Here is a 22,898-nt window from a genome sequence, read left to right as displayed (position 1 = left end):
CTGGTCCTCGAGAGCCGCAGGAAGGTCAGGTTTTCAGGATATCCACAATGAATATATATTTATTAACCCACCGGGACTTGTAAAGTCTTTTCAATAACTCTACCTTAATACATAAACAAAAGACACAAAAAAGAGCTATACCCTCACATTACTTTTCATGCTTATAAAGAGTTAATCATTTGTTATAATTATGTAGCACCATCCATATCTTTAAACCGTATTATACCATTATTTCATACAAAACATACACACAATCCTCCCTCCCTCTCTATCCAACACATTAAATAAGTTAAAATTCTCGAAAAGTTCATCCCTTCAATAAAACACTGTGTTCAGTGCCCAATCTTCTTAATCTGTATTTTATTCTTATCACTGTTTGATTGAAGGGATGAACTTTTCATGAATTTTAACTTATTTAATGTGTTGGATAGAGTGGGAGGGCTTCAATGTTTGGGAAAAGGATTGTGTGTATGTATTGTGTGATCGTCAGTGAGAACATGAAGACTGCCAATCAAGTGGAGCAAGCTTCCTCCAAGGCAAGGCAAATCATAGGTTGCATACGCAGGAGTTTCGTCAGCTGTAAGCCTGAAGTCATTATGCCATTGTATAGATCCATGGTGAGGCCCCACCTGGAGTACTGTGTGCAATTCTGGAGGCCACATTACTGTAAGGATGTGCTGAGACTTGAGTCGGTCCAGAGAATGGCCACCCGGATGGTCTCGGGACTCAAGGATCTCCCGTACAAGGAACGGCTGGATAAATTAAAGCTATACTCACTCGAGGAACGCAGAGAGAGGGGTGACATGATCGAGACATTCAAGTATCTCACGGGCCGCATCGAGGTGGAAGAAAATATCTTCTTTTTCAAGGGTCCAGCGGCAACAAGGGGGCATCCATGGAAAATCAGGGGCGGGAAACTGCACGGGGACACCAGGAAATTCTTTTTCACTGAAAGGGTGGTTGATCGCTGGAATAGTCTTCCACTTCGGGTGATTGAGGCCAGCAGCGTGCCTGATTTTAAGGCCAAATGGGACAGACACGTGGGATCTATTCACAGAGAAAGGTAGGGGAGGGTCTTTGGGGTGGGCAGACTGGATGGGCCGTGGCCCTTATCTGCTGTCTATTTCTATGTTTCTATGTATTGTATGAAATAATGGTATAATACAGTTTAAAGATATGGATGGTGCTACATAATTATAATAAATGATTAATTCTTTATAAGCATAAAAAATCATGTGAGGTATAGCTCTTTTTTGTGTGTTTTGTCAATGAATGTATATGAGATGGATTTGCATGCACTGCCTCCTTGAGATCTCATGCATATTTATTGTGGATATCCTCAAAACCTGACCCGCCTGTGGCTCTCGAGGACCGGAATTGCCTAACCCTGTTCTAAACCATCAAACACTAACATTTATTCAGGAGTGAAAGAAAAATCAGAATGAAAAAGGATAACTGATTTTGAAATGTTTCTTTTCCACTACCGTACTGCTTCGCCTATCAAGGCAACTCACATAATGAAAGCTGTTACGCCGACAGCCCAAATGTCAGTTTGTGGAATGGCCCCTTGCTCTTCCAGGAGTTCAGGAGCTAGAAGAAGGGAAAACTTTTAAGATGGTTTTTGCCATGAACATTTGCGATGCTTCGTTTTCTGCCCACCTGCTTCTTTATAGCTAAGTCAGACACTGGAGCTGATATTCAAAAGATTTGTTCAGATAACTTCGGCAGTTACCAAATTTTACATTTTGGAACTTCTAACTTTTATCTGAACAACTTGTCTGACCAAAGTTAATCAAGTTATGCTTGGAAGGGGTCAGATGCACAGTTATACTTCAACTGGATAATGTTGTACATTTTATGCATTTGTCCATTGTTCTGTTGTACTCCGTCATTCCAGAGCACAAATAATATTGCAGTGATAGGGTGGATCGAGTTGGTGGAGGCACATGTTAAGGAGGCCTTAAATCAAGTAGACTAGAAATTCTACAGTAACAAAAACACACGTTGGAATCCCTAAGGATAGAAATTCCATATGTAAAGGCAAAAAAGTGCACTAACTCCACCTGGCCAGCATGAACAGAAAGATGTTATCAGAAATTAGGGAGGCTAACAAACTGGATACCACAATAATAATGGGTGATTTCAATGACCCCACAACAAAGAGGATAACTTGGATATAATTATAATACACAACAATAGACAAACTTCAGAGCAATCACACCCATTATAGACTAATGCTTCAAAAATAACAAAATGTCACAAGAAACAGGAAACACTACCTTCACAACCGTGAAAGCAGAGAACAAACAACAAAGGTGACTAATCAGAGTTCAATTTCCTTTATTGTTAAATATGACTCGACACGATTGTGTTTCGGCCTAGAAGGGCCTGCCTCAGGAGTCTGAATAGAGTTGATGATTCATAAACCGTATGATTTCATCCATCAAAACTCCTGGATATTTAAAGTTTTGATGGAGAAGATCATGAAATCATATGGTTTATGAATCATCAACTCTATTCCGACTCCTGAGGCAGGCCCTGCTAGGCCGAAACACGATCGTGCCGAGTCATATTTAACAACACAGGAAATTGAACACCGATTAGCCACCTTTGTTGTTTGTTCTCAAAACTATCAAAAACACTCAAATAACCATATTTCAATAATGTGGAGTGTAATGCTTCAGTGCAAAAAGAACAAAGTGCCATAAACAAAAGGGCACATTCACATTCTATCATCAGCTAAAAAAGAAAAAACCTCCACATCTTACTAAAACAGGATTTTTCAGGGACAGGCTGAAAATTTCTGGGTTGCAGATAGTCCTAAAAAAGTATAAGGCCAGAGGCAGGTAAAAGTCAAGTCATATTGAGAGCCGGTGAAATGGATTCTGCCACAATCTTCCCCTATAGCAGTGTTTTTGTGTTGCAAAACAGGATTCCTGTTGGAAGTTGATTCAACATTTCTACAGCGCCTTTCAAGATAAGTGTGATTTGGACTAGAGAATGACACGGGGATAAATTTTTCCCCATCCCTGCAAGAACTCAATTTCCCTGTCCCATCCCTGTGAGTTTTGTCACTGGCCCTGTCCCACCCTATTCCTGTGTAGGTTTTCAGTCTCGGTTAAAGCGCTAAGAAAGGACCTTCAACTCAGAGCTCAATTGTTACACTTGGATTTCAGCCAAAAGTGATTTGAATACTACCATAAATAAGCAACTCTTTTGACTGAGATACTCACCCATGGTTTCCATAAAGTCCCGGTATCTTTCTACAGTGATGACTTTGTCTTGGGCATCAATTTGAGCACTGCCAAAGTCTAAGACCTTGAGCAGCTTGTGCTCGGTAACTATGATGTTCTCGGACCTCAGGTCCAGGTGAAGGATCTGGTTTGCATGGAGGAATTCCACAGCACTGAGCATCTGCCACAGGTAGTCTCTCACCTCCAACTCCGAATAGGACATTCTAAACAGAAACACATATATCAGATATTTCGTTTGAGAGGAAGACTTTATGGGTCAGAACATTAACAGCTATCTCCATGGCAGGTCTCTGAAAAATTCTCTTGCACAAATGTATTTCAGCTGCAGAGTATCACAAAGGTGTAGCCAAACACCCAATTTTGGGCAGGCCTGAGCCCAAAATAGGTAGGCCTACCACCCCTCCACCTGCTATCTCTCCCTTCCTCCTGCAAGGTGATTGGGGGGGGGGGGGGTGTCACTTAATTGCATTCCTTAATCCCTCTGGTACCTTTAAATCCTTTAAGTCTTTGCCAGCAGCGAGTAGTTGTGTCTGAGCTTTCCCTCTGACACAACTTCCTGATCCTATGAACAGGAAGTTGCAACAGAGGGAAGACTCAGGCTGATGTGAGTAGGGCAAAAGCGTTGTGGCTCGCTGTTGGCGAAGAGCTAAAGAATTTACAAGTACCAGGGGGTTGGGATAGCGAAGTGACCCCCCAATCTCCTGGAGGGGGAGTCTTCAGCTCTTGGGGCTTGGGGGTCCCATGTTTTACTTTTGAATTTAAAGTAAAACTAAAAACATTCTTGTTCCAGGACGCCTTTGGATAACAACTGTCCTTTTAAGGACAAAATTAAAGTAAACTGTTACTTTTTACCCTAACCTATTGTACTTTCCTTTTATGTTGCACTTTTCTATAACGATTGTAGTTCTTCCCCACTTTCCTATTGTTTGAAGTAGGTCCACACGTTTTATCTGTGCTTTATTATGACACTTGGATTTTATCCAGTATCCCTTGTTTTTATATGTTTTTATGTTTTAATATGTTTTTATGTAATTTTATATTGTACACATCTTAGAAACCTGATTAAGCGGTTTAAAAAAATCTTTTAATAAACTTGAAACTTAATAATAATAATAATAATAATAATAATAATAATAATAATAAACTTGACTTTAGTTGCTATTTGTTTTTTTACAGTGCCTTGTTGTCAGAAGCAATTTTTTTTGGATAGTATCTTTTTTCTCACCATAAGCATTGACCAATATTCTTGTGACCGTCCTTAAACATGTAACTTTATGCCAAAAACAGTCTGTATCGGGTCTTTTCAGCTGTTGGTGTTTTTTGAATGAAAGAGATTTTATATATTTTTGGTATCACTGATTTGTCTATGTAGGGGCTCCTTCCTCCTCTTTTTTTTTCTTCACTGCTTGGGGATCCTTGCCAGCCACATCAATGCTATGCCACTACTGGGTTGGCCTGAATCCAAAGTAGGTGGGCCTGGGTCCACTCATAGCTATGCCACTGGAGTATCACATCACTCTCTTTCCTGTGCCCAGCCTCCTTCCTGAAATCAGACTATGGAAAAATTACATTTGAAACATACATACATAGAGGAGGGTGACATTTCTCATGTCTGAAAGCTTCCAAATGGCAATGCTATGGATTAAGTTAATATTTATAATACACCGATGAAAACAAAAACTGTGGATACAGATGTTCTGGAGATAATTTATTAACCACTGACATATAAAAACATGAAAATTCAATTAAAAAAGTACAATGATAAAAAATACTGTGATAAAAATCCACCCGGACCCTACACGGTCCGTGTTTCGGCGAACACGCCTTCCTCAGGGGTCCAATGGTTTGCAACCTCACATATAAAGAATTGGACTGAAAACAGTCTATTGTCTTTAAACATGTGAGCAAATGCTTTTTTTTTTTTTTTTTGCTACTTCAGCTTGTCTGCGGTGTTCTTTGCTCACATGTTTAAAGACAATAGACTGTTTTCAGTCCAATTCTTTATATCCGAGGTTGCAAACCATTGGACCCCTGAGGAAGGCATGTTTGCTGAAACATGGACCGTGTAGGGTCCGGTTGGATTTTTATCACAGTATTTTTATCATTGTACTTTTTTAATTGAATTTTCATGGTTTTATATGTCAGCGGTGAATAAATTATCTCCAGAACATCTATATCCACAGTTTTTGTTTTCATCGGTGGATTGTTTTCACTGTGGATCATTGGATCTCCCCATTTTTCTTTGTAATATTTAAAATACAGCCATTGGAATTTATTTGGCTACTTGTGATATTCAGACCTATACCAGGACAACTACCCAAATAATGTTTGGAGAGTTTATGCTGTCTTAATTTTTTCCAGATAGTCACATATTGGGTAACTCCTGGCTCTGCCATGGGGGTCTGCCTGGATATTTAGCAGCACTGTCTGGGTAAGTATGGCTGAATACTCCGGTCAGTGGAACATATTTAGATAAGAGACTCTCCTACATGGCAAAGTCTTTTTGGATATCAGGCCTGACATTTTTAGTCAGTTCCAAATGAAGTTGTAGGTTAACTAAGCTGCAGTTTAAGGCTTCACAATCTGAAGGACCTGAAAAAAGGAAGACAAACTTGCCCATTTCAAAACAAAGCTGGTTGATAAAAGGAGATATGGGATAATAAAGATTCTCAAAAATAACAAGAATATACCCTTACCCTCTTTTTTACCTTCCTATTAAATTATTATTATTATTTTTTTTTTAGTATTTTTATAGCCTAAGGGCTCCTTTAACGAAGCTGCGTTAGTAGCTTTAGCACACGCAACTTTTAATCACGCCCTAACCCCCATGCTGGCTCAAGAGGAGGCTGTAGCGGTAGCGCGGCCGGTGGTTTAGCATGTGCTATTACGCACATTAAACCACTAATGCGCCTTCATAAAAGAGCCCTAAGTGGTTTACATTCAGGTACACAAGCATTTTTCCTTATCTGTCTCGGTGGACTCACACTCTTATCTAATGTTCATAATTGACAGGTGGGAACTGAATAAGAAGGAAATATGACTAATGCATACTGGTATCAGGGAAATGCTGAGCATACCCCCAAAAAAGAGGATATGCTATTTATTTGGAGCCTGACACCTCTTTATTTTTCAGTTCTGCCTGAGTAAGTTTTTCAATCTTAATTAAACCTGATACGTTTGTCATTTAGGGCTCCTTTTACTAAAGTGCACTAGCGTTTTTAGCGCACGCAGGATATTACCGCGCGCTACACGGCTAGAACTAACGCCAGCTCAATGCTGGCGGTAGCGTCTAGCGCGCGCGCTATTCCGCGCGTTAATGCCCTGACGCAGCTTCGTAAAAGGAGTCCTTAGTTTTAGTTGATACATAAGACCAACCTAGAAGTTTCTAAAACAACTTTTACTAGTAGACCTGTCCAATGTTGATAAAGAGATGACCATTAGTATGACTTTCACACCTACAGTTAGGCGTGTGACTGCCAGTTTATGCTAGTATTATATACAGTGGTACCTCAGTTTATGAGTGCACCGGTTTGCGAGTGTTTTGCAAGACGAGCAAAACATTTGCAAAATCGGCGCCTCGGAAACCGAGCGTGGCTCGATTTATGAGCGCCCCCCCCGCGATCTGGCACCCTCCCCCCCGCGATCCGGCACCCCCCCGACGCGATTGGACACCCCCCCGCCGCGATCCGGCTCCCCACCCCGCCATGATTGGGCATCCCCCCTCCATGATTGGGCACCCCCCCGCCGCTTCTTACCGTCATCTGGGCACCGGCACCGGCATGTCCTGTGTTTGGTGCCGGTGCCCAATGATCGGCCTCCTCTTCTGCTGGGCCTTGAGCATGCCACTGTAATAGCAATTATGTGCATAATCGCTGTTAGAGAATTGGTGCTTATCACCCTAAAATTTTTGGCACCTTTTAGTACCTTTTATAGACTTGAGCCTTTCCAACGTTGGCTCGATGTCTCCATAACCAATCTTAATTCTGATTGGAATGTTTTGAATAATGAGATTAGTGAGGTCGTTGTAGAGAGCCCAGCATTCAGACAGGTTGTGTAGTGGTACTTTTTGAAGTCCAGGAGAGCAGTATGGGCTGAGGTTGGGTTGCTCTTAATATTAGTCCCTTTACAGAATATGACAGTTCAATCATACTCAAATCCTGGAGGGCAAGTGTTGACTCTGGGGGAGGAGGGAGGAGGAAAATGTGCTGCCTGTGGATGGCCCCAGGAAAATGTTTTGCCTGTTTGGGGTGGGGAGGAGGCTATGGTGTTTTTTTTAATCTATGTGCATGAACGTGCTGGTAAGGAAAGAAGGGAGAAAGAGCAGGATTTGGAGAAGGAGAAAAGGGGAGGTGCTAGAGTCAGGTTTAAAGAAGGGGGAGAATAGGGTCACCAAGACATGTCCTTTTTTTAGAGGACTGTCCAGGTGTCCAAACTGTTTCCTGGACTGGAGGAAGATTGTCCGGGTTTTGGACTCACTCTCGCCAGTCCAACCCCCAGCCCGGAGTTGAGTAAGGCTCTTCCCCGTTGGCCTGTTAATTTAGGAATAAAAATTTGGAAGCTCAGCTTTTTTGAATATTGGGCCCTATCTGTTTAATATAGGCCTGGTATTTGGCAGGCCTAAATTAAGTAAGAACATAAAAATAGCTTTACTGGGTCAGGCCAATGGTCCATCTAGCCCAGTAGCCTGTCTTCGCGGAACTTGATTCATTTATCAGCAGGATATTACTGCTAAATGTATAAGTGCTGGGTTCACCTTTGTTCCTCCCCCAAGCCAGCCCCTTATTAGATGGATAAAATATGGCCAGATTAAAATGGCCAAATTTGATCTGCATAATAACTGAAAATCTAGTCATTTCTATAGTGCTACTAGACATACAGAGTATTGTACGTGTTATATGCAGGTACTTTTTCTGTCCTTATTGGGACCACAATCTAAGCTTTTTTTTGTACTTGGGGCAATGGAGGGTTAAGTGACTTTCCCAAGGTCACAGGGAGCTGCAGTGAGAACTGAACCCAGTTCCCCAGGACTTCAGTCAATTGCACTAACCGTTAGGCTACTCCTTCATTCTACTCATAATTGAGTTATGAGTTCACTACTTTGACAGCAAACACATAACTCACATTGAGTATTAGTGCCTAGAAATCCTTAATCCAAAATGTGAAATTATTCCATTCAGCCTCCCTATCTCCACTAAAAAAAAAAAAAAAATAACAAAACCAGATAAATTGGAAAGTCATCTTACCCTTCAGCCAAATGACGCAGCAGCTCCTGCCCCTCGCAAAGCTCCAGGACCAGTACTAAGTGCTGGGGGCTCACGTAGGCCCCGTGTAGTTGCACTATATTGGTGTGATGGAGTTTCTTCAAGACGTGATACTCTGTGAGAGTGGACTGCTTATTCTCTGGCTTATAAGGGATCATTTTAATAACAAGCACCCTGCCACTTGACTTCTCCCTGCATTGTCTTACAACACCGAAACGACCGCTGTGGAGACAAAAAAATCAAGAATGCCATGACTTCTACTCGGTGATGGGACAAAAGTGCGCCGGACAAAGCCGTGCCAACATTTTGGCTCAGACAATTGCGTGCAAGACTCCAGCGCACCGCTGTAAAAGTTAATTTTAAAGAGCTCCGATGGGGGGTGTAGGGGGAACCCCCCACTTTACTTAATACTGTTTGCGCTGCCATTGGGGGGGGTGTGGGGGGGGGTGCAACCCCCCACGTTATACAGAAAACTTAATTTTTTCCTAAAAAATCGGGAAAAAGTTGTTTCCTCTACAATGGGGGGTTCCAACCCCCCCAATGGCAGCGTGAACACTATTAAATAAACTGGGGGGGTCCCCCCGCCCACCCCCCGTCGGAGCTCTTTAAAATTAACTTTTCCGGCGGCGCACTGGAGTCTTGCACCCAATAGTCTGGGCTCAAATGTCGGTGCGGCTTTGTCCCGCGTGCGAATGACTGTGAACCCTTCTACTCATGTGGTCCCCTTCTGATCATCTCACCCATAAGGCTTCTCCCAGACTTCTTTTCCTGACGAGCAGCAGAGGCGCTCAAGACCATCCAGTAGGCTGTGTGCGAAGCGAGGCCGCACAATCTAATTCTGTATGTAACACCATTGCTAAGTTATTTTGTCATAACGCTAGCTGTGTAGTGTTACTCCTTGTTTATAGTTCATATATTGTAAATCATGTACTGTACCATCATTACTGAAGTTAATGTTCATATGTCCATCAAAGCTGGCTGTGTAAACCACTCTGAATTGACTTCATAGTCATTAGTTAGTGGTATAAATGCTTTAAATAAACAAGGTGCTTGGAGACAGTAGGCAAATATCGCTCCCTGATCACTGTCTTCCCTTGTGCCTGTGGCATGGGGTTCATAGACAGTAACGTGGAAGACAAAGGCATGCGCCGACAACTGAGCGCAAGACGGAGGCGTGCGCCGAAGAAAAAGACTGTTTTTAGGGGCTGCGACGGGGGGTTTTTGTTGGGGAGCCCCCCCACTTTACTTAATACAGATCGCGGCGGCATTGTGGGGGGTTTGGGGGGTTGTAACTGAAAACTTAACTTTTTCCCTGTTATTAGGGAAAAAGTTACGTTTTCACTAAAATGTGGGGGGTTACAACCCCCCAAACCCCCAACGCCCCCACAACGCGGCGCGATCTGTATAAAGTAAAGTGGGGGGGTTCCCCTCCACACCCCCCGTCGTAGCCCCTAAAAACAGTCTTTTTCTTCGGTGCGCACCTCCACGCTGTGCTCAGTTGTCTGCTCGCACCTTTGTCCCGGCGCGCTTTTGATCTGACACCGTGGCATGGTGAGCAAGGTGGGGGCTGTAGGAAGAATACTGCACAGGGTGGGATTCTAGCTCAGGATGCTCCAGTGCTCTGTACGTGACTTGTGCAGGCTACCCATGTGGCACTTCTGTGGTACTTAGACTACACAGCAGGGTCAGGTCTCTTTGTGGGGTTTTTTTATTTTAGTTTCATAATGAATATTGACAACAGTGTGCACTCATTGCAAAAGAGTGCCAACTATGTGTAAGAAGGTACATGCCTCTTGCATGCTCACTCTTTCTGATAGTGTGCGAATGCACAAAACATCACACATACACAGTGGCGTAGGGAGGGAGGTTAGCACCCGGGGCGGTTGCACCCGACATCGCCACACCATGTACTGTCCTGCTCTTTCCCGTCGCTTGAGTGGCCCCCCTCCTTCCTGCCACTTGAGCTTTTTCCCCCCTCCCCCACTCCCCGCATACCTCTTGAAATGTTCACCGGCATAAGCCAAATTCAAATTCAAAAAAATTGCTAAGATTTTCCTTGCTAAACCAACACTAGGATGGTGGTTGCACCACAAGCTCAATCATTAGATGAACTCAGTGATTAAATAAAGGGATTTCAGTACGGGCTCAATTATCCCCACGAGTAGCCAAAAGCCCCAGGCAGGTATTCATAAGTGACTAGCACTTAGACCAAAGGTCTAAATAAATCCTGCCCCGTACATCATAATATCCTTATATTTTTAAATAACCTTAATAAATAAATATAAAGTGCAAATGTGCATCCAGTGTGGGGACAAGGAAAAATAGAAATGTTTTTAAAAAAACAAAAAATTCAAGAACAAAACAATTTCAAAAAATAAATGAAAACAACATCCCCAAATCCAAAAATAGGTGAGTTCAAAAATTCCAAAGTTCATATAAAAATCAACAATTCATATCAAAGTTCATATCCAAGTACCGTTGTCAGTAGGAAAAAAATCATGAAACAAACGTGGCAAAATCAGTCAATCAAACTACCCAACTGGATTAACTAAATTTTCAGTTCATATATTCCAATTCATGTTGATGCTATGTCTCCATTCATTTAAATAAATAAATAAATAAATAAATAAGGAGTAGATAGAAAAAGAACATGAAAGAACATTTACAAAGTCAATCAATCAAACTACTTAGCTAAAGCAGCTGGAGTCTCCATTTCATGTGTGCAAATTCATATTAGCACTGTATCTCCGCTCAACAGGCCCTGTTTCGATATCTTCTTCAGGAGGGAGAGATGAAAAAACAATAAATTCTCTAGTCCAGGAGCATAAGCACCAGCTTGGCTCTCTTCTGATGTCACATCCTGGTTCGGTGACCAGGAAGTGATGTCAGAAGAGAGCCGAGGCCGGCGTGAGCAGCAAGTGGAAGATGCTTGCACCGGCAAACATCCCAAGAGGTACACAGGAGCAAAGCAGAGGCACCAGCACCCCCTCAAAAACTGCACCTGAGGAAGTCCACCTCCCCCCCCAACCCCACCACCTCCTTACTACACCACTGCACACACAAGAACTATTGGGTAAGTGTGCGCAGTGGTGTACCTAGCATATGTGACACCCGGGGCCCATCATTTTTTGACACCCCCCCATCTATATGAAAAATATGATTTTTAGTAACAATCCACATATCGCACAACAAGAGTGTACCTAGGAAAAGGCAGCATCTTAAACACTGCAGTGAGCATTAGAACACCAACACATACATTGTAAAACTAAATAAGCCAGATCCCGCTCAGTCAATTGATCCTGCAGTCAATGCCAACTGAAAACTATGTTCTTTTCATACACACAGAACAGAGATACACCCTAACCCAATATGGAATAATCACAAACTAAAAATAGAAATATGTAGACAAAAGTTAAACTGAACCACCAGAAACCAGATTCTGCATACAATGCAACACCACAACACCACAAAAACAGTAACACATGTCCTCTAATACTGTGCAAAATATAAAGACAGTAGATGTAAATTTTAAAAAACTGATACATAACAATCACCACTTTACAAATTAACAAATAAAAATAAAACAAATAATGAGCAATAAGAAAATACCATTTTATTGGAGTAATCCATTTTTCAATTAGCTTTCAGAAGCCAAATCTTTCTTCAGAATAGTACTGTTATGGTATCCTGTCCTGACCTGAGGAAAAGGGTTTAGTCCAGGGGTAGGGAACTCCGGAACTCGAGAGCCATATTCCAGTCGGGCTTTCAGGATTTCCCCAATGAATATGCATGAGATCTATTTGCATGCACTGTTTTCAATGCATATTCATTGGGGAAATCCTGAAAACCCAACTGGAATATGGCCCTCGAGGACCGGTGTTCCCTACCCCTGGTTTAGTTCAAAAAATTACCTTATTTCCATTTTCTATTTATAAAATGTTATCAATACAGTTACAATACTACTTGATTCTAAGTAAAGCAACAAAAAAATCTTTCTACCTTTTGTCGTTTCTGCTTTAATCATCTTCTCTTTGCTCTCTTCTTTCTATACAGCGTTTGTCCTCTCTCCCTTCCATGCAACATCTGCCCTCTTTGCCCCTTCCACCCAGCTTGTGTCCTCTCTCTCTCTACCCCTTCCATCTACTGTCCACCCTCTCTCTGCCCCTTGCATCCACTATCCCTTTCTCTGTTCCATATGGCATCTTCCCTCTTTCTATGTCCCTTCAATAAACTGTATATCCTGTGCCCTTTCTCTCCTTTGTACATGATTCATTTTGGCTTCACCCCCTCCCCTATGCTCTGGCATTTCTCTCTTCTCCTTTCCTTCCTTCCTTCCCACTCCACCCCATGGTCTAGCATCTCTATCTCCTTCCCTTCTTTCCCCCCATGCCCTGGCATCTCCCACTTATCTCTCCCTCTGGCACCTCCTCTCCTTTCTTTCCCTCTGGTCTGGCATTTTGTCTCCTTTAGTTTCCCTTCCTTCCCCCCATGCCCTGGCATCTCTCTCCTCTCCTTCCGTTTCCCCCTCCCACTCCATTATCTAGCATCTCTTCTCCTTCCTTTCTCTCCTTCCTTCCACCTGGTTTGGCATCTGCCTCCTCCCCCTCCCCCTCCCCCTGACATCTCTCCCCCATCCCTCCATGGTCTGGTAGCTCCTTTCCTTTCATTTACTTCCATAGTCTTAGCATCTCTTACCTCTCCCTTCCCTAGTATTCCTTCTCCCCTCTCTCTCCCCAATTGTGTGCAGCAACAGCATTTCTCTCTTGCCCCCTCCCCAATTGGGTGCAGCAGCATCATCATCTCTTCCCCTCCCCCCTTGGGTGCAGCAACAGCATCTCTCTTCCCCCCTTGGATGCAGCAGCAGCAGCATTTCTCTTCCCATCGATGGAGTCGCAAGCTTCCCTCCATCGTTGACCTCTTGCTGCTATTCCTTGCTTTGGGCCTTCCCGTTGCCGGGTCCTGCCTTCGCAGAAACAGAAAGTAGGAAGGACCTGGCAGCCAGGAAGGCCCGAAGCAAGGAAGAGCAGCAAGACAAGTTTTAACTTCCCTCCGTCGCTGACCTGTCTCCCTTAGCTTCCCTCCGTCGCTGACCTTAGCCCTAGTGAACTCATGCTCCGGGGCTCGAACGTGTGCGTGCCGACTTCTCTTCTCCCCCCCCCCAGAACGTAACTTCCGGTTATGGAGGGAAGAGAAGGGAAGCTGGCATGCACACCTTTAAGCTCCGAAGCATGAGTTCGCTACGGGCTAAGGTGGGAAATTGCCAAGTCGGTGAGAGGCGGGGATTGTTTTTTAAAAAAAAATATTGAGCAGTGGCAGGATTCGCAATAGATGGCAGCTGGGCAATCATCTAAATTAGCCGGGCGCAGCGCCCGGATAAAAGGCCCTAGGGCAGTGGTAGGCAAACTCATTAGTCAAAAGAACCAAAATCAGCAGTACAACGATTAAGATTTTTTTTGAGAGCCATACCCTGTGCCCGCTTGCGCTACAACGGCTACTTCAACCCGACTGACACCCCGCATGTCCGCACGTAGTTGAAATCGATTCGTGGCAGAGCCTAGAGAATGACAGGGGGAAAAAATTTGTCTCCATCCCCTCCCAGTCAGCTCAGTCCCCATTCCCGCAAACCTCCTGATTCCATCCACACAAGCCTTGAATTGTTTTATTTTGAACTTATTATATAAAGTATAAAACGAAACAATATTCTGTACAATTGTCAATTTATAAATCAGCGTCTTCTCCCCACTCTCTCTTCCCAATTTCCCTTCAGCGTCCTTAGCCCACTCTCTCTCCACTTTCCTCCAGCGCATACACATAAAAACAAGCAAGTAATTTTATATCATTTTCATTCTATTCATTCATAGAAATTAAAGTCTAAATAATGTCAGTCACATAACAAAACATGATTTTACAAAAATAATTCCCTGCACAGTCAAGCCTGCAAGGATTACTAGATGTTTTTCAGCAGCTTCCTTCCCTCTTACCTTCATGGCCAAGTCAAAATGATCTACCAACATTAAAATTTAAAAAACACAAAGCACACTGTACGCAGAGAAAATGTTAATTATTATTTATATTCCGCGGGTTTTCAAAGAGGTCAAGGCAGATGACTTTATGCAATGTCACCTCAGTAACAACTATACAAAAATAGACAAATATACCCTCTCCTTTTTTTACTAAACCGCAATAGCAGTTTTTAGCGCAGGGAGCTGCGCTGAATGCCCCACGCTGCTCTCAACGCTCATAGGCTCCCTGCGCTAAAAAACGCTATTGCGGTTTAGTAAAAGGGGACCATAGTGCAAAATATAGACAGCATATATAAATTCTCAAAGCGGACACATTTTAATCACTAAATTGAAAATAAAATCATTTTTCCTACCTTTGTTTGGTAATTTCATCAGTCTCTGGTTGCACTTTATTCTTCTGACTGTGCATCCAATATTTCTTCCCTTCTTTCAGCCTCCTATATGCTTCCTCTCCTCCAGACCTCACTCCCTCCCCAAACTTTTTCCGTTTCACCCTGCCCCTTCTTTTTTTCTCTCTCCATGCCCCCTTTCGTTCTGTATGCCTGTTTTTCTCTCTCTCCGTGCCCCATTTCTTTCTTTGTTTCACCCTGCCCCTTCTTTCTTTCTCTCTCCATGCCCCCTTTCTTTCTCTATGTCTTTTTCTCTGTGCCCCATTTCTTTCTTTGTTTCACCCTGCTCCCTTCTTTCTTTCTCTATCCATGCCCCCTTTCTTTCTCTATGTCTGTCTTTCTCTCTCTCTCTCCGTGCCCCTTTTTTTTCTTTTTCTTTATTTCACCCTGCCCCCTCTCTTTCTTTCTTTCTTTCTTTCTGGCTCCCTGCCCCCCTTTCTTTCTTTCTCCCTGCCCTCCCCTCCCCCATGCCACCACCATTGGGAAAATGCTGCCACTGCCGCTGGGGAATAGGCTGCCACTTCCGCCATCGGGAACAGGCCGGCACCGAGTTTGCCCTGCTTCTCTTCCCCGGGGGCCGACCAACTCTCGCCGCCCGACGTTAATTCTAATGTCGGAGAGGATGTTCCGGGCCAGCCAGGCAGCGATTGGCTGGCCCAAAACGTCCTCTTACATCAGAATTGACGTCGGGCGGCGAGAGTTGGTCGGCCCCGCAGGGAAGAGCAGGGAGAACCTGCCGCCGGCCTATTCCCGATGGCGGCGGTGGCACTCAAGTGGCTAAAGAGCCGCAGTTTGCCGGCCTAGGGAGAACACTGGAGGGTGGCCAGCTGTGCACCCCCTTGGGGCGTGCACCCGGGGTGAACTGCCCCCCCCCCCCCGTCCCTTCTTGGTACGCCACTGAGTGTGCATACTCTTTAAAACACATGCACCATCTTTGCACATAGTGTGCACTATTATTAGCAAATGACAGCCCATCCCTACTGCATAGTATGAAGCTTAAAACTATGTGGAAGACCACAGAAATGCAAGATGGCAAATTGTGGAGAATGAACCTCTCCTCCTGCCTGCAAGGGTGGTGCTGCTGCAGGTGGTATTTGTATGCGTGTACGTGAAAGCTGGGGGTTGGGGAAGATGGGGGAAGGAGAATATGAGAAAAATCTCAGCTCCAGCCATGAAACTGGCCTCATATGCTTCTACTTTTTCACCTTTTGATCTCGGATTTGAAGTCGTATGTTTGGAGCGCTGGAGCAAATGCTGTACTCTTATTGTCTAGGGCTTCTGGGACCTCTGCTACAGCGGAGTGCAAGAATGCTAGAAAAAAAAGAAAGGAAAAAGGGAGAGGGATAATGTAAAGAAAAAGAAAACTGAAACTTTTTTTTTTGCCAGTTCAAATATATTCTTAAGCTACGCATCCCCTAAAGAGAAAGGTTTTACTTGATTTGGTTAACTTTTTGGGTCTATCCAGGATGTTCGCATGACCCATGCCTGGAATTAGGTCTCTGGTGTTGTTAGTTATGTAGCGCCCCCTTCAGGGCGGCTTTGGGTCCAGGTGCCCGACCTGGCCCAAAGGCAGTCTCCGTCAGTCCCTCACCCGGTTGGCATTCGATGCTTCCACCTGGGTAAAAGAAGTGTTAGAGGGTGGGTTCACCCCCTTCTCCCCCAGGAAAACCCCAAAAAGTCTGTAAATAAACTAAGGGCTCCTTTTACTAAGCCGTGTTAGGACTTTAACGGGTGGAATAGCGTGCGCTAGACCTTAACGCCAGCATTGAGCTGGCGTTAGTTCTAGCTGCGTAGCGCGGGTTTAGCTCGTGCTAAAATGCTGCGTGCGCTAAAAACGCTAACGCAGCTTAGTAAAAGGAGTCCTAAGTGTAAATACTTTCTCCTTTTTAGTTCTGTCAGAAACCCACTGCCATGGGGTGAGGGGGGGTCAGCTACAAAGACCTGATATTTAGAGCAAATGTAAAACTTCTCTATCCGTGTACTTTAAAAAATTTAGATGGCTAATACCAGACAGTTTAACTTACTAAATACACTTCTCCCTCTGTATTCGCAGGGGATGCGAGCCGGCCATAGATTACGGAAAATCCGCGAATAACTTTTTATATGTTATTGGCGGTTTTTTGTAACAGCCAGCGTTCTAGCTATTGAAACCGCGAATAACTAGAGACTCTGCAGTTGAAGATACCTGGTACATGAGCATCTCTCTCTGGCTATCCGGCTATCTTTTCGGATAGCCGGTGGCAGAATATTGGAGTAAGATTACCTAATCTTATCGTTCCCCCGACCTTGAAAAAGGACTTCGAAACGCGTCGGGAAGGGGAACTGATAAAGATTGAAGATAAGTGATTACACTTTTATATCTATCTAAGAAGTTATAAAGAAGTTTGAAAATGATATATAACAGTATATAAATCTAAAAAATCTAAAAATTAACAAATAATAATTCTATCAGTAAGGGAATAATGAAGAATTCCATGACCACGGACTCGTTTTGAGCAAGTGGAGTCAGAATTCCCACTGAAATAGGAATTACTTTGCACTAAGTGTATGTTTGATTGGTTGATTATTACATTACATTACATTACATTCGGGATTTCTATTCCGCCATTACCTTGCGGTTCAAGGCGGATTACAAAAGGTTAGTTTAAGGACAGGATTACAATGAATTACAGAATTACAGAATTACAGAGTTAGAGAATTATAGAATTACAGAGTTACATAATTACAGAATTACATAATTACATGAATTATAATGAATAGCTAGATAGGTTAGATGTAGATCTTAAGGGCTTTTAGAGGTCGTGTTGTTATTGCTGTTTTAGGAATTTCTTGAAAAGTGTGGTTTTTATTTCTTTTCTGAACGTCTTATAGTCTGGGGTTGTCATCAGAAGGTTGGAAATCTGTTTGTCCAGTCTTGCAGCTTGTGTGGCTAGGAGGCCGTCATGTTGTTTTGTTCTTTTTACTTCTTTGGATGGGGGGGGTATGAATGGGGAGTGCGTTTTTCTGTGTCTGGTGTTGGTTGCTTGGATGAGGCGATTATTCAGGTATGATGGGCTGTCTCCGTGTAGGGTTTTAAATAATATGCAGTAGAATTTGAATTGGATTCTTTCTTGGATTGGGAGCCAGTGTGAGTTGATGAAGGCCTCAGTGATGTGGTCGTGTTTTTTCAATGAATAGACGAGTCTTAAGGCTGTATTTTGGATTGTTTGGAGTTGTCTTATCGTATTTGCTGGACATGGGAGGAATAGTATGTTACAGTAGTCCAATATGCCTAGTATCAGGGATTGTACTATAAGTAGGAATTGTGTATTTTCAAAGAATTTTCGGACTTGTCTCAGGTTTCTCATGATTGCGAATGATTTTTGAGTTGTTTTGTTTATTTGCGGTTGCATTGTGCAGCATCTGTCTATGGTCATGCCTAGTAGTTTTATGGTTGTTTGGATGGGATATTTGGTTGCGTTTATGTCTAGTATGGTTGTGGTTTGGATCTTGTCGTTTTCTAGGAGGATGAATTTGGTTTTGTCTTGGTTGAGTTTAAGTTTGTGATTTTCCATCCAGGTTGTGACTGCTTCCAGTGTTTGGTGAAGTTCGTCCGTCATGGTTGGTTTGGAATGATCGTATGGGATGAGGATGGTGATGTCATCCGCATAGCTATAGGATGTTATGCCTAGATTATCCAGATGAGTTCCTAGAGAGGCAGTGTATAGATTGAAGAGGGTGGGGGATAGTGGAGATCCTTGTGGTACGCCGCAGGGGTTTGACCAGGATTCTGATTTTTCTTTGTTTGATTTTACGCTGTAGGTTCTGAGTTTTAGGAATCCTTCGAACCAGGCGTATACTTTATCTGAGATGCCTATTGCATCTAAGATCTGTAGAAGGATGTTGTGGTCTACTAGGTCGAATGCCGCCGATAGGTCCAGTTGTATGAGTAGCATTTTTTTTCCTGTACTAAGTTGTTGTCTAACGGTATCCATGAGGGAGCCTAGTAATGTCTCTGTGCTGAAGTTTGTTCTGAATCCTGATTGCATGGGGTGGAGTAGGTTGTGGTCCTCTATGTAATTGGTGAGGAGTTTGGCTACTAGGCCTTATAAGGAGTGAGTCTATTGTTTTGGTAGATATACATAAATTGAACAGATCTACTTAAATAGATTTTAAATGATGGCCCCCCCTCCAAAAAAAAAAAAAATTCTGAAAACTCTTTCAATCCCTGGGATGGGGCAGGAGGGTTGAAAGGTTTACAAAAGTAATAGCACATTTAAAAATCTGTGTAACCTACTCAAGAGTAGGCTTTATTAACTAACACCCTTCCCCTCTGCCTAGTATTAACCATCTAAATTGTAAATACTGTGGTCAATGTTGACTTCAAAACACCGACCGTGGCATTTAAATCTACACCTTGACATTCAGTGCCAGGACATAACTGGACACTGGCATGAAATATCTGGACACAAGGTAACCACTAACCACGGGAAGTTATCGGGCAGCTAGCTTTGTTATTTCACTGTCTTAACTTGTCCATATAGAAAGGGTAGACTAACAGTGATCTGGGCCCTGAAGCAATAAGGGTTGAGGGCCCTTAGCCATCTATCAAAAGTGATTAAACTAAATGGAGGTTACTGCTGTGGGCCCTCAGGCCCTGCCCTATTGTTCCAATAAGCAATTGTATATTGAGAAGGAGTGCCGTGGCTGGTGGCAGCAGACCTTACCTGCACCGAAGGGAAGTGTGCTTTTAGAATCCCCTTTAATTGCTGCCCCCGAAGCAGTCTGCCGTAGGCAAAACGCAGCTACGTTGGGCTATTTTAATAACGTTTGCTCTTCTTCATCCTACTTGTTGCACCGTCTTCTACTTTTCCGGTTTGTGCATCACTTGCCTCTTCTGTGTCGCTATTGTTCCAGTGGTCTGCCCCTGCCTGATAGCTATCCGATAAATATTAATGGTACCTGGATAACTGTTGGCTCTGCCCCTGAAACATCCCAACATTAACTAGATAGTGTTGAGGCAGTAATATGATTTTCAGCGGTTAAAGCTACAGCCTCAGCACCTGGGGTTGTGGGTTCAAACCCACATTGCTCCAGATACATTACATAGATTGTGAGCCCGCTGGGACAGATAGAGAAAAATGCATGAGTATCTGAATAAACTCATGTACACCATGCTGAGCTTTCCTGGGAAAACAGCATAGAAAATTGAATAGATAAGTAGTGTGAAAAGCTTCAGCCTCCAGAGCTGGTATTGTGACATCATAATGCCTCATTCCACCAATGCCTAAGAGCCAACCTCATCAGTGATGTCACAATGGCTTGACTGTCCTATACTTGGCTCACTTCTACTACCTTTTGATTTCTAGAGTCGTGCAGTGGTACCTGAATACATTAACGTAAACGTTTCTGAGCTCTCCTAGGAGAACAGTAGAGAAAATTGAATGAATAAATAAATCAATCTGGATCACTAGTTTTGAATATCGAGCTGCTAGTTTGTATTTTCATTTGGATATTTTGAAGCCAACACCAAATACTTTTCAGAGTAGAGCTTTATGCTTTTTGCCTCTTTGGCCCTTAAGAAACACATAGGGGTTGTTTTGCTGACTGCAGTAGGCATTTTGTCAGGACATTCAATGCTGGGCTATGTCTGGGCTCTGGCACTGAATTTCCAGATTTAAGACACTGGCTTCATCATAGTGATTAAGTATGATTTTTCTGCACTGACTTTTATGCTGAATATCAATACTTAACCAGCCAAGTGTTGACTCCACCTCCTGGAATGCCCCCCCCACCCCCCACCCCCAATAGCCAGTTTTGTATTAGGCGCTAACGGTCATTTTCAGCAAAATTGTCACTGAAAATGACAGGTTAGCCCCAAACAAGTGATTTAATTAGCCAGGAGCCATTTCTGGCCAGTTAAATTGCTTTGAACATCACCCCCCATAGGTTCCAAAACTACAAAAAAAAAAAAAAAAAAACAACTACAGAAAAAAATTTAAAAAGTAAGAAAATAAATTTGCCACATGGAATGGAGGAATGGAAAAGTACAATAAGATACAATAATATCCCAAAACTGAATTTCACTCAAACCATGGCTCTTCTAATTAGTGACAGACATTCACTTTTGGAGTGGTAGAGAGTATAAGTGCGCAAAGTGCACCTCAAAATGCCTTACCCTGGTTTTCTGCACCAATCTTGACTTTGACAGACGGGTTGCTGTACGGTCCCATCCCAGCTTTACTGATACAGGCAATACGAAACAAATACACACGGCCTCTGGATAGATTATTAACGCAATAACAGCAATCCGATATATCAGAGGCAAGAGTTTTCCAGTCTCCACCTAAAAAAAACAGGTTAAAGGGGAGGAAGATAAAAGGAAACAGGGAGAAAGAGAAGAAAAGAGTGAGAGAAAATAAGAGAAATTTTAAGGAGAGAGAGAGAGGGAGGCAACATAAAGAAGAAATAATTATTAATTGCATGAATTTTTATAAAATGTTTGAAATTATTGCTTGGAGTCTTAATCCACAGGTGGGAAGTCATTATTCTGTATGTTGCTATGGGCAGAATTTGGTCTCCCTGGATCTCAGCCTGCTGCTCTAACCATTTATCATATTCATTTAAAGTTATTTGTGCAGTCCTTCTAAACAGATAATTATTCGAATAATGGCTGAATTTAGTTGTTATTCGGATAAAATCTGGCCCCACATCAGCAGTGTAGAGAAGGAAGGAGGTGCCCAGGATGGTGGTACCTGGTTTTACCATGCCGTGTGCCCCATCGCGTTCTTCCCTGGCGTGCACCCTCCACGACCCGTGTACCTCTATGAAATCTTCGGTGGCAGTGAGTAGCATCTCCTAGCTGCTGCTCGCGTCAGCCTCGGCGCTCCCTCTGACATCACTTTCTGGTGATGTCGGAATAAGAGCTGAGGCTGGCACCAGCCATGACTACGAGTTGCTGCTGGCTGCCACTGAAGATTTTGAAGAGGTGGGTGGGCGGATAGAAGATAAGGTGTCAGCACCCCCGCCAAGAAAGTGCCCAGGGTAGTCCACCCCCTCTAACCTCCTTGCTACACCACTTCCCTACATCAGAAATGCCCCTCTTAATTTTAAGGGGAAATTAAGGCTTACTTGCTAATTTTTTTTCCTGCACTCCAATCAAGACACATGAGTATATGCTCTCATTCTAGAAGATGAAGACTGCAAACCACTGACTCAATGCCTTTCATTCTATAAAGGGTTCTGTGCATTCCACAACCAGCCAGCATTTATTAAAAAAAAACAATAACCCAAAACCATAGATGTACTGTAACTAATCCCTATCAAGAACCAAGGACAAGAAACACTTGAGAAACAAAACACTTAGAGCTATCAGAACTCAAGGCATTTTGCAGCTAGAACTTCCAAACACTGTCTCCTAGACTTAACTATGAGTGAGTTCTGCATGGTCTAGATCAGTGGTCTCAAAACTCGCATCCCAGGGGCCACATGTGGCTCGCCAGGTACTATTTTGAGGCCCTCGGTATGTTTATCATAATCACAAAAGTAAAATAAAACAGCTTCTTGATCATATGTCTCTTTAACTATAAATTACAATATTATTATTAAGACAGCCCAAAGGAAAGATTTATAAACTATAAAAAGTTTTAGCTCATGAAAAATTGCCATTTCTTTAAAAAGACATTAATTATTTTTTCTGAGGCCCTCCAAGTACCTACAAATCTAAAATGTGGCCCTGCAAAGGGTTTGAGTTTGAGACCACTGGTCTAGAGGGACTCAAGGAAAGAAAATTAGCAGGTAAGCCCTAATTTCTCCTTCTTCATCATCCCTCCAGACCAGTCCAAAGGTGTAGGTCAGGGGTGGAGAACAAGAGCTACAATCCAGTCAGGTTTTCAGGATTTCCCCAATGAATATGCATGAGATATGTTTGCATGCACTTCCTTCACTGTATGCAAATAGATCTTATGCATATTCATTGGGGAAATCCTGAAA

General features: G+C 43.0%; 1 protein-coding gene across 13 annotated transcripts in view; it reads right to left on the bottom strand.

The window, feature by feature from the left end:
* The window catches only part of OBSCN (obscurin, cytoskeletal calmodulin and titin-interacting RhoGEF), a 762,040-nt gene that overhangs the window by 8,205 nt on the left and 730,937 nt on the right, over positions 1-22,898 (bottom strand). For all 13 annotated transcript variants that reach the window (XM_033931804.1, XM_033931806.1, XM_033931805.1 and 10 more), the window contains 5 exons: positions 21,085-21,252; positions 16,133-16,238; positions 8,498-8,737; positions 3,234-3,457; positions 1,515-1,590 (listed from right to left, as the gene is read on the bottom strand). In XM_033931804.1, coding sequence (XP_033787695.1) covers positions 1,515-1,590; positions 3,234-3,457; positions 8,498-8,737; positions 16,133-16,238; positions 21,085-21,252 — 814 coding nt within the window. The remainder of the gene's footprint in view (positions 1-1,514; positions 1,591-3,233; positions 3,458-8,497; positions 8,738-16,132; positions 16,239-21,084; positions 21,253-22,898) is intronic.

Source organism: Geotrypetes seraphini, chromosome 2 (genome assembly GCF_902459505.1).
Source record: "Geotrypetes seraphini chromosome 2, aGeoSer1.1, whole genome shotgun sequence".
Taxonomy (NCBI): domain Eukaryota; kingdom Metazoa; phylum Chordata; class Amphibia; order Gymnophiona; family Dermophiidae; genus Geotrypetes; species Geotrypetes seraphini.
Note: the sequence above shows the minus strand (reverse complement) of the source record. Positions and strands in the feature narration are given on the sequence as shown.